Source organism: Podarcis tiliguerta, assembly GCF_965153285.1.
Source record: "Podarcis tiliguerta genome assembly, chromosome: 13".
NCBI lineage: Eukaryota > Metazoa > Chordata > Lepidosauria > Squamata > Lacertidae > Podarcis > Podarcis tiliguerta.
Genome location: NC_139546.1, coordinates 9,714,043 through 9,726,176, shown reverse-complemented (window position 1 = coordinate 9,726,176; position 12,134 = coordinate 9,714,043). Strand labels below are relative to the sequence as shown.

General features: G+C 47.3%; 1 protein-coding gene across 2 annotated transcripts; it reads right to left on the bottom strand.

The window, feature by feature from the left end:
• Positions 1-516: 516 nt before the first annotated feature.
• On the bottom strand, positions 517-11,722 carry RAMP2 (receptor activity modifying protein 2). 2 transcript variants are annotated; one of them, XM_083408056.1, is made up of 6 exons: positions 11,285-11,722; positions 6,004-6,126; positions 4,111-4,207; positions 1,731-2,283; positions 955-1,538; positions 517-889 (listed from the first exon to the last, which is right to left on the bottom strand). In XM_083408056.1, exons 1-4 carry the CDS (start codon positions 11,331-11,333, stop codon positions 2,031-2,033), a joined length of 522 nt encoding a protein of 173 aa, XP_083264182.1. In that variant the 5' UTR covers positions 11,334-11,722; the 3' UTR covers positions 517-889; positions 955-1,538; positions 1,731-2,030. The 2 variants fall into 2 exon arrangements, with proteins under 2 accessions (XP_083264182.1, XP_083264181.1); XM_083408055.1 differs by having other exon boundaries at positions 955-1,597; positions 1,734-2,283.
• Positions 11,723-12,134: the final 412 nt, after the last annotated feature.

Below are 12,134 nucleotides of genomic sequence, written 5' to 3'. Positions count from 1 at the left end.
TTTAGCTAATGGGGCCTCCTGCTGCCACGACGCCAGAGCACGGTTTCTGTTCTCATCCTGAAGCAAAGTTCTTAACCTGAGGTACTATTTCTGGCTTAGTGGAGTCTGTAACCTGAAACGTATGTAACCCGAAGCGTATGTAACCTGAGGTACCACTGTACAACTGAAATAACTGAGGAGAGATAAAGGAAAGTGTGCAGTCGAAAATGGAATTTAGGAACCACAATGGGGTGATTGGAAGTCATGTTGGAATTAGTTATGTATGAATCTAAATCTTCTTCTTTTGTAACATGGATCGATTTCGGATTGTTTTTGTTGACTTGTATTGTTTTTAAAATCAATAAAGCATAAAAAAGACTGTATGTGATTTTGGCTTTAGGCGCGCAAAGGCAAATTTATGGGAGCGCGACTGGTTTGGTCGCACTGAGCACAGAGTCTTGCGGCTGACATAGGAGTGCTGCAACGGTGTCGATCTAATAAATAAGGAAGGGATAAGAAGGACCCTGAACCCATATCTTGTATGTAAATACACAGCTTTATTGGTTTATGGGGTCAATAGAAACTTCATGCACTTCAGCAGAAAGGGGAGGATGCTGTATGGAGCTTTGCTACGTAAAAGGAGGAGGGCTAACTTGGTCTGCTCGCATCTATTGTATAATCTTTTAACTGTCATGGTTTATCACAGAATTGTAGAGTTGGGACCCCAAGGGTCATCTAGTCCAACCCCCTGAAATTCAGAATCACAGCTAAAGAATTTCCAGCAGATGACCAGAGAAAACCATCTGGAAACCAATTCTGTCAAGCACCTAGGACATTCTCACTGAAGATTTTCAGCAGCAGGCACTACAATTCCCAGAAGCTAGGCCCCATTAAAAATCCCGAAGCTTATCTGTTAGGGTTGGTGGGCAAAGACATACCACATATGGGGGAAAAAATCTTTTTATATGCAACAACAGCTGCCAGGGTAGTGATTGCTACTAAATGGAAATCTCAGGACATACCAACAAAGGAAGAGTGGATTTGTAAATTAAGTGAGTATATAGAATGGGCAAAAGATATCAATTGAATCAGAAGTTAAGAATGGAGTGGAAGTATTTCGAAGATTATATGACAAAATATTGTTCTAAAAATGACGTGTTAATAGGCTTAGAATGAAAAATGTAAGCAATAACAAAACAAAGAAAGAAAGAAGGGGGAATCAGAATTTAACAAAAATAATTTATTATAGAATGCAAAGGAAAAAGGCAGAAAGAAATATAAAGAAGTCGAATTGCTGTGGACGGAGGAAGAGGGTGGGTGGGTGGTGTATAATTATGCAGCTGTTGTAATTTAGATATTATATTTTATGTGAGGGAATCATTGAGGATTTTGGTTATTATGTATATACAGTGGTACCCCGCAAGATGAACGCCTCGCAAGACGGAAAACCCGCTAGACGAAAGGGTTTTCCGTTTTTCGATGCGCTTCGCAGGACGAATTTCCCTATGGGCTTGCTTCGCAAGACGAAAATGTCTTGCGAGTCTTGAGATTTTTTTTCGCTCCCCACCCCCTTTTTCTAAGCCACTAAACTGCTAATAGCCTTTTAGCAGCTAATCCGCTAATCCCTTAAGCCGCTAATAGCCGCTAATAGCCGCTAAACTGCTAAGCCGCTAATAGGGTTGCTTCGCAAGACGGAAAAACCGCTAGACGAAGAGACTCGCGGAACGAATTAATTTCGTCTTGCGAGGCACCACTGTATGTTAAATTTCAATAAAGATCTGGGGGAAAAAGAGCTGCTTATGTCAGCTGCAGACGTGCAGCGGGCGTTTGCTTCAATGACGAAAGGTTCAGGGATTTTCCCTTCTGTGCCTCCTCCCGTTAGTAACAACTCGTAAAATGCCCCAATACTTTCTCCAGATTCAGCCTGGCTCATCCCAGGGTGTGGTGTCAGAGTAGAAGGGCCCGATCCCATGGGAAGCAAGGGAGGAGGATTGTGACGGCGCTGCAAGCCGCTGGACCACAGGGACCCCGGCTACTCGAAGGCCGGGGACTCAGAATTTCATTTCGCCATCCTTGCTCTTCAGAACAACCAGGGTTACCAAGAAAGGGATGAGGCAGATCGGGGTGATGATGAGAGGCAGCAAAATGTCATCCGGGGGGTCCTGCAGGGCGTTACGCACACTGCAGTTGAGGAAGTACATCCTGTGGCCATACGTGATGTAGTTGTGAGCCAAGGTGTTGGGGTAACCGTACTTCAGGCGTTCCGCCCATTTTTCCAGGCACTCCCGCAATTCATTGTATGGCCTGTGGAGTTGATCAACAGAGGGAGGAATTCAGGATTTGGAGCATTAGATACAGTAGAAACTGGGGGAAGCTGTGCTCTTAACCCTCAGAAAGAAACCTTGCACTATAACCTTTCTAAAGGGGGGTGCTGTGGGTTAAACCACAGAGCCTAGGACTTGCCAATCAGAAGGTCAGTGGTTCGAATCCCCGCGACGGAGTGAGCTCCCGTTGCTCGGTCCCTGCTCCTGCCAACCTAGCAGTTCGAAAGCACGTCAAAGTGCAAGTAGATAAATAGGTACCGCTCTGGCGGGAAGGTAAACGGCGTTTCAGTGCGCTGATCTGGTTCGCCAGAAGCGGCTTAGTCATGCTGGCCACATGACCCGGAAGCTGTACGCCAGCTCCCTCGGCCAGTAAAGCGAGATGAGTGCCGCAACCCTACAGTCGGCCACGACTGGACCTAATGGTCAGGGGTCCCTTTACCTTTACAACCTTTCTAAGTGGCTGTTAAAATGTCTGCCTTCACAGGTGGAAGGACCCTGTGTGAAAGGGGAGACCTCACAGGTGAGTGGCTGTGAGGAGAAGAACGATCCCAGGTGAGAGCTAGGAGGACTCACCTGTTTCTGCATGGGATAAAAGTTAAGATGCCACAGTGAGAGAGGACTGGTGTAGTTTTCTTTCTCTTTTCTTCTTCATTTAGTTCCCTTTCTATTATTTCTTGTAGATTAGTTTGTTTTTCTCTTATTGTGTCGTGAAAATCTCAATAAAAGTATACCTGAAGGAGTGTTTCCAACCCCATCGTTCAGCCCGGACACTGAGGTCCAGCTCCGAGGGCCTTCTGGTGGTTCCCTCACTGTGAGAAGTGAGGTTACAGGGAACCAGGCAGAGGGCCTTCTCGGTAGTGGCACCCGCCCTGTGGAACGCCCTCCCATCAAATGTCAAAGAGAAAAACAACTACCAGACTTTTAGAAGATATCTGAAGGCAGCCCTGTTTAAGGAAGTTTTTAATGTTGCTGTTGTTGCTTTTATATTTCTGTTACTGGTGTTCTGTTGGGAGCCACCCAGAGTGGCTGGGGAAATACAGCCAGATGGGCGGGGTATAAATAATAATAATAATAATAATAATAATAATAATAATAATAATAGTTGTTGTTGTTAAAAACTTCATAGTAAAATGTCTGCCCACATTTCTCACCAGCTTCCCTGCTGTAGAAACCTTGCGCATTGCAGAAGGATTTTGAGCCACATTCTGCATTTGGGGTGGTCATGTGTCTGACTTTACAGGGGTCAGTTATCTATTAGAAGGGCTGCCCTCTGTTTGAATGAGTTCTCTTGCTGAAGAGCTGTCATGTGGCCAGCATGACTAAACCGCTTTTGGCGCAACGGGACACCGTGACAGAAACCAGAGCGCATGGAAAAGCCGTTTACCTTCCTGCCAAAGCGGTACCTATTTATCTACTTGCACTGGCATGCTTTCGAACTGCTAGGTTGGCAGGAGCTGGGGCAGAGCAATGGGAGCTCACCCCATTGCAGGGATTTGAACCCCCAACCTGCTGATCAGCAAGCCCAAGAGGCTCAGTGGTTTACAGTCTAAATAGCATCATCATCATCATCATCATCATCATCATCATTGCTGTTCAGGTAAACAGCATGTAACATTTGATTTTGGCCTTAAGACTGTTATCGATACATCTCAAAATTTCTTTATGAATTGTGGCAGAGTCAACATCTGAACGTCGTAACTCCAGAATTTCATATTCCTTATTTGACCCCCGAAAGAAACTGGCACAACTTTTGTTTAACCACTCTCAACCACCCCTTGCCCAGTGGAAAAGCTCCGTTCTTCATTACCTTCTAATGACCATCCACTCACACCAGTGCTCCTCTGTGATGTTGGCCATCTGCTTCTCAAAGTCTCTCCAGCAATCTGCCACGAGGATACTGTAAACTGGGGGGGGGGGAGGGGGAGAGCAAAGCATAATGAGTAATACCCTTTGTGTGTGTGAGACGCAGCATGGTAAGGGTAGCGGTGGAGGAAGCAGGGGTCTGGCTGTGTCGTGTGATACTGAAATCCAACGGTGGAAAGGAGGAATTGTGAAGAAATCTGCCCATGGGCCAACGAGTGAGAATACAGTGGTACCCCACAAGACGAATGCCTCGCAAGATGGAAAACCCGCTAGACGAAAGGGTTTTCCGTTTTTCGATGCGCTTTGCAGGACGAATTTCCCTATGGGCTTGCTTCGCAAGACGAAAATGTCTTGCGAGTCTTGAGATTTTTTTTCGCTCCCCACCCCCTTTTTCTAAGCCGCTAAACTGCTAATAGCCTTTTAGCAGCTAATCCGCTAATCCCTTAAGCCTTTAATAGCCGCTAATAGCCGCTAAACCGCTAATAGCGCTAATCCGCTAAGCTGCTAATAGGGTTGCTTCGCAAGACGAAAAAACCGCTAGACGAAGAGACTTGCAGAACGAATTAATTTCGTCTTGCGAGGCACCACTGTATAACCAGCATTCTGCCTTCTGAGGTACATGCCTATTGCAAAGGCAAGGAGGACGCCCCCATCTCAGATCTGACCTCAAAAAACCAGGCAGTCATCTGTTTATCTATCAAATTAAATAGCACAGCAATTTTTCAGGACAGCACTGAGTCAACATTTTCACTCGTCTCTTCTCAAAGTGGCTTGCAATGGCAGGTGTATGGAAACAGTTATGGCTGCAGGGTTTCCCAAAGCGAATCACAGGTTCTGGGGTGCCAACTTGAATAAAATATTTGGGGGACAGGTAAGCCACACCCCGCATAATCAGTCACAAGATGCGGCACGCACACACCAACTGAATGGTAATGCCCACTGACTTGGGGGCCCCCAGCCGCCTCAAATATTTTATGGGGGCAAAGGGACCTCAGTCTCTAGGATTTGGCTGCTATGCACAGGTTCGTTCAATGGGAACCACTGGGAAAAAAGGTGAGGTTCCAAATTTTTTACTGCAGCCTGGGACAGTTGTTTCAGGTTGGAGTACTTCTGGGGAATGTAGGGGCCCTGAGAAAGAGTGGATCAGGGCCGGCCCAAGACATTTTGCCGCCTGAGGTAAACGCAAAATGCCATCTCCTTCCCTGCCATGGAATCAGAGGTGAATGAACATATGCTTCTGGAGCAAAGGGGGAATAAAGATCTACATTGGGGTGTGCTGACCCTGTGAATCCTGCCGCCTGAGGCGGTTGCCTCATCTTGTCTCATGTGTGGGCTGGCCCTGTTTTGGTGCACCTGTTTTCTGCTTTGAGGTGTACCATAAACGGCCAGGTTTGTACTCTTGGGGATATTCTTGGATTGGTGCTGAAAGCAGAGGTGACCTCAGCAGCTCATTTTCAAACTTAGGCCAGAAGTGGGGAACCTGTGGCCTTCTAGATGTTGTTGGACACCAGTTCCAACAAGCCCCAGTTTCCCACAAACCCCTCCAACTGGAGGGGTGGAGATCATAGCTGTCAACGTTTCCCTTTTTAAAAGGGAAATTCCCTTATTCCAAATAGGATTCCTCGCAAGAAAAGGGAAAAGTTGACAGCTATGGTGGAGATGGTCACCCACCATCACCTCAGGAAAGGCCTCTCTCAGACAAGAGGACTAAAGGAGCCATGTTCTGAGCCAAAGCGTCCTCATAACAAAGGGCATGTCACGATGTGTCTAGAGGGAAAAAAGGCGGTCTGTACATACTCAGAGGCATCAGAATTTCTGGGCTTTGCTATCATCTCACCATCGTCCAGGCTCAGCTTCATTTCGGGGCCCAGAAATGTAGCGTTTGGTCTTCCTTCGAGAGAGACGCTGGCGTTGCCAGGAGCTTCTGTGGTCCCATTATGAGCATCGAGCCTGATGGCCACTGCAGGTGAGACAGAGAGAGCAGAAGGAATGCAAGAAGAGTGGGGACAAGTGGATATTTTGGAACAGTCCCTCTGGAACATAGCTGTCAACCGTCCCTTATTTGGCGGGAAAGTCCCTTATCCCAGCACCGTGTCCCGCTGCTGTCCCTTATTGATGATGTCCCTTAAATTTCCCGGGTTTCAAAGGAAGCAGCTCCTCTCCCTCCCTCCCTGCCAGCCAGGGAGGAGGGAGGCTCCAACTGTGTTGCTTGGTTCCGTTGCTCACCCAATAAGGAGTCTAAGAACAACTGGGGGGTGGAGCTTGCATGCCTTGTGCCAATCAAATCGGTCGCGTTGCCTGGGGACTCGCCTTTGCTCAGCGCTTCCCAGCAGAGAGGTGACGGTGGTTTTCCCTGCTGCATCCCCTTTGCCGGGTTGCTGCGCTGTGGGAACCACTGCATGAGGCTTTGTTTGGCTGCTGCCTGGGCTTTCTGCCTTTGGCTCAGAGGGGCCCAGAAGTCGAACATACCTGTGCTTGGAAAATCCCTTATTTTGGCTGCTGGTCCCTTATTTTCAAATCTGTAAGCTGACAGCTATGCTCTGGAACCGTTGAGGGAATGGAATTGGGTTCAGGACAAACATGTCTGGTATTCCAGCAAGCAGGCTAGACATTTGGAGCACAGTATTGGCAAGGTGGGAAAGAGTTAAGCACTCCTTCCTGCCTTCTAAATGTCCCTTTCCTGAAGCTCTCCCCCCCCCCCCAATAAACACGTACTTAGCCAATGCTTTGTAGCCTGCTAGAACAGGAAGGGTTCCTCCTTCACTTACTTCCTCTGGAGTTTAAGAAGCTGCTACAGCCAGGGACAGGGCATCGCATACAAAAATCAATGTGAACTGTGGCGACTCTGTAAATGAGTTGTGTTTACACTGAGCCATGTCTACCGCTCTGAGATTTTTGAAATATCAATATATAGTTGTGAGTTTGTTTTTTTTGCAGGAGGTGGGTGTTAGGCTATATTTCTGAGTCCCTCAAAATTCCTGGATCTGGCAAGAGAGACTCTTTTTATATATATTACAAAGTAATAATCAGAAATAAATAAGAATAAAAATGTGCACCCCACGACCGAGGCCATTCCATTATAACTATCCAAACTCGCAAAATTTCAACACCTCTTGCAATGGTTTGACCCCTTTCCATTTTAACAGTACAGATTCTACAAACACCTTCCACATCTCCTCGAAATCATTTGTCCTGCATATTCCCTGTCTTACCTTAATGGCACGTGTTAATTTGTCATTAATAGCTATCTCCCACAGCTCTTTATACCATTCTTCCATTTTATATTCTGCTTACCCTTTCCACTTCCTGGCTATCATAATTCGTGCAGCTGTCGATAAATTTGTGAGCAAGTCATTCATAGCCTGCGAACCTTCCACCCCATTGTAAATTGTTAATAATGCAACCTCTGGACAAGAGGGGCTCTTCTTACAGTTGTTGGTTCAAACCCCACGTTGGGCAAAATATTCCTGCATTGCAGGCAGTTGGACATAGATCAGGGATGTCCAACAGGTCGATCGCGATCTACTGGTAGATCCCCGCAAGGTTTTGGTAGATCGCAGCTGATCTCTGGCTCCCCTTCCTTCGCTTTGCTAAAACTGACTCCTACCCCGTCCCCTCGCCCTGCTCTCCATTGTTGATCTTTGAAAGGGAAGATAAAGCTTTCTCTGTGCTGCTGTTTTCATCCACAGCAATCTTTTTGTGAGTGACTTTACCCCTTTGTCTCTTGCCTTTAACACCCCCAAAATGGGGTTCTCCCCTCCCTAAAAAAAGTGCAACAACCTTGAGCTGCCCCCTCCCAAAAGGGGCTTTTCTCCTCCCTAAAAAAAGTTCAACAACTGAGCTGAACCCCCCAAAAACCCCCACTGCCAGTTTTTAATTCTGATGGTAGATCGCAGCCTCCTGGGAGGAGGATGTGGGATAATATGAGATTGGTGATAGATGCCATAGAATATCTAGACATGAGCCCAGGCAGCCTTCGTCTTAATTGATGCCAAAAAGGCTTTTGATAATGTCTCATGGTGATTTCTGGGAATTGGCCACCCCTGACATAGATGATCCTCGTGGCCCCTTCCAATTCTACAATTCTATAATTACTTTTGATTCCATTGTTGAATTTGCCAGACCAGCTTCTTGGTAATGTCCCTAAGTCATTGGTATAAGAAAGGAAGCCTCTCTGTGCCAGAGGGCAAATGGGTGGGCCCCCTCTTTCACCCGGCTGGTAGTGAGAAGAATAAAGGCCAGAGCAGGGATGGAAGCAGGCTTCTGGCAGAAGCCAGAGAGTGAAAGCCTGATATCTGCTTGAATCCAAGGTTGTGGCTAAGGGGGAAGCAAGAACCTCTGGGGTGATAATGCTGTGAGCCTCTCCATCATAGGCTCAGGTTGTATAGATGTGCAAATAAACCATATATCAGAAAGACACTGCAGTCTCCGCTGTCCCTCATTCCAAGGAATCCGAGCCCTGGGTAAGTGCTTCGAACCCATGGGGTCTTGCACCTATTGGGCTGGTATGCAACAATATAAATGCTTTTAAATAAACGAATTTCTAGCTGCCACATTTGAGACTGTAACTGTGTATGCACAATATCTTTATTGTGCATTCAAAGCACCTTTTTTGCTCCTTGAGGAATTCTGGGCCCTGTAGTTTGTTCAGGGGTTTCTGGGAAATGCAGCTCAGGGATTACAGTGCCCAGAATTCTTTGAGGGAAAGACTGTGGTTTGAATGCCCTTTAAAGGCATAGTACGTACGCAGCCTGGGACGACATTTTCTCGACCGGGTTTGTTTGGGCTGTGAGCATACTTGCATTTCCTTGTGGCGTATAGCTGGAATCACTTTCTTGTGCCATTCCAGGCAGATTTGCTCGATAGTCACTTTTCTTGCAAAGCACCTCTTTTTGTATTCCGCCTGCTCTTGTGGCACGCTGTAGTTTAGATCATGTGAGTTGATCTCTGGGAGAAATCGGGTGGGTGGCCATACCTGGCAACAGAAGGGATCTGGCCCCTTCAGCGCTGTAATTCTAGGAATGTTCAGTGCCCACCTGAAACTGAACTGGCTTGCAGCAGGCAGGCGAAACCCCCGTCAGAAATGCCCCCATGAAGGCACTTGAAGGAAGCCTGCATGGTGTAGTGGTTAGAGCTGTTGATTAAGGACTGGGAAGATCCAGGTCTCCACTCAATCATAATATGCACTGGGTGGCATTGGGCCGCTCACAATGTTTCAGTCTAATCTACCTCACGGGGTTGTTATAAATTGGGCTGGGCGATAATCTAGTTTTCAACATCGCGATATATCACCAGCTAAACTTCGTGATGCAGTGGTACCTCTGGTTAAGTTCTTAATTCGTTCTGGAGGTCCGTTCTTAACCTGAAACCGTTCTTAGCCTGAGGCACCACTTTAGCTAATGGGGCCTCCCGCCACCGCCGCACCACCGCCACATTATTTTTGTTCTCATCCTGAGGTAAAGTTCTTAACCCGAGGTACTACTTCTGGGTTAAGTCTCTAACTTTGAGTCTCTAACCCAAAGTGTTTGTAACCTGAGGGGTTTGTAACCTGAGGTACCACCTCATGTTATGTTTGCTTCAGGTTGCGCGTTTTCAGGTTGCGTCCATGGTGACTCGGAAGTACCAGAAAGGGTTACTTCTGGGTTTTGTCGCTCGCGCATGCGCAGACGCGCAAAATGACATCATGCGCATTGCGCAGAAGTGGCAAATCACAACCTGCGCATGCACAGACGTGGGTTGCATTATTTTCAGGTTGCGAATGGGCCTCTAGAACGGATCCCGTTCACAACCAGAGGTACCACTGTACTGATATATTACAATGTCTAAAATAAGGGTGGAGCTATGTAGAGGCATTGGCTGGCTTCGCGGTTTGCCCCGCATTGTGACATTTGCATGGCACACACCCACACACCCACACCCACACCATGATTTGCAACATATTGCCACGTCAAAAATTATGAAGGCAATATCATGATATGGACTTGAAACCGATTTGGGACGAAACAATGGTACCTCGGTTAAGTACTTGATTCGTTCCGGAGGTCTGTTCTTAACCTGAAACTGTTCTTAACCTGAAGCACCGCTTTAGCTAATGGGGCCTCCTGCTGCTGTTGCGCCACTGGAGCCCGATTTCTGTCCTCATCCTGATGCGTATGTAACCTGAAGCGTATGTATCCCGAGGTACCACTGTATATCAATTTATCCCCCAGTCCTAGTTATGAAGCTGAGATGCAGGGAGAGAGGACAACCATGCACATTGCCTTCAGCTTCAGCTAGATATAAATGTAAGAAATAATAAATCCGTAGAGGTGAGATAGCCATGCAAAAACACCCCAGGAGTGCTGTTTCCCTGGAGAAGTTGCTGTAAGCCTCAACTTGGAAAACAGAGGAAGTCACCCAAATATCTAATAACACAGAAAGAAATTGCCTCCTGCCTCCTGCAAATTCTCCCAAGGCTCCTGTACCTCAAAGTGCTGCTGGGCTGAGTATTTGGGGAATCAGAAATGCCAGCAAAACTGGAGTGAGAGGGTAAGAAAATGACAGTGGGGGTTTATCTAGATCCGGTGCTTTTTTTCCTTCTTAAAAAAATGTTTAGGGGTACTCTCATTTTTCCTACTCATATTGAAATACTGCCCCTCAATGAGGCCAAACTTAGATTTACAAAATGTTTAGGGAGATGTGTACCCCTGCGTCCCCCCCAGAAAAAAAGCACTGCCTAGATCTCTGGGACATAATATTACTTTTGACTAGCCCTACTGAGACTGCGATGAACCTGGCCAGAAAAAGCACTGGAAGACAGCGTGAAAGCAGGATAAATCATGCCTGAGATACAGGGGTGAGTCTGTGTCTACGCAGAGAGTCTAGAAGCTACCTCAGAGCCTGGACAAGAGCTAAGAATTCCAATTCAGACAAAAAGCAGGATCTGAGACAAGGACTCTGAGAACTCTAGCTGACCTGCGGAGACTCTCAGAAGGGATACTCATCTCCCTGCGGCGGACAACCTGTTGAGGGTGGAGATGATCTCTGCTCTCCACAGCTCTGAGAACCCAAGCCCCTCTCGGCTGCTGAGCAGAAGCTTTCTGCTTCCCACCCGACGGCCACCCTGAAGTGCTACTCACCTGTAAAGACCACCAGAAGCAGCAGCAAGGGCAGGCACCGGCCATCCATCTTGGTACACCCTGCCACTCTCAGCACAGCTGCCTGTTTCCTCCTGACCAGCTTGAGATTTGAATCGGAATAACAGGAAGCGCCTCCTTTCCTCTGACAGGGCTGGTGGTTGAGAGTGCAGCCGACATGTGAAAAATGAGATCCAGGAGCAAGCCTGGCTCCCAGGGGCTTTGCTTCAGTGAGGCTCAGTTCTCCTCCCTTGCTCCCACACCCATTCGGAGGCACCGGGACCCCTGTAACCTCGGGGCAGCCACCTCGGGTCACCCTGCCTGGCAGCAGAGGAACGTTCTCCTCCGCAGCCCTTCCAACTTTTACAAGGCCCAGCCGGCTTTTGGATTGGCAATTTCCTAGTCGTTTCTGTCTGCTGGGTTGTGAAATCAAAGAGGCAGCTTGAAATGGGTAGCCAGGGCAGAGGGAAGAGAGGGGAACGCCTCTGGAAGCAAGACGCTGGCTCTCTCTGCGTGTCTCCCGCGTGCAAAATCAGACAGGGGACAAGCAGCCCCGGGGGCAACTCTGCACATCTGTGCAACTCATCTGACTCACGCTTGGACAAGGGGTTTGCAAGATGACAGGAACCAACGCAATACACAAAGTTGCTTCAAAGTAGAGCGACAGGGAAGATTGCAGAAAAGGAAAACTGCAAGTTTATTATTATTTGATTAAATGCTTTATTGGTTTTAGAAACAAAACAAATACAAAACAATACGCAACGATCAACAAAAGGCAATCCAAGATCAACACTCGTTACAAAAAGGAGAAACGATTGAGTTCACACGTCACGAATTCTAACATAACTTCCAA

What these genes read in the sequence shown, in the direction of transcription:
- RAMP2 (XM_083408056.1), bottom strand. Translation starts at nt 11,333, where the DNA reads ATGGATGGCCGGTGCCTGCCCTTGCTGCTGCTTCTGGTGGTCTTTACA. An exon ending in GCTTCTGGTGGTCTTTACAG is followed by an intron (nt 6,127 to 11,284) that starts GTGAGTAGCACT and finishes TCTCACCTGCAG; the next exon opens with TGGCCATCAGGCTCGATGCT. An exon ending in GAAGCTGAGCCTGGACGATG is followed by an intron (nt 4,208 to 6,003) that starts GTGAGATGATAG and finishes CCCCCCCCCCAG; the next exon opens with TTTACAGTATCCTCGTGGCA.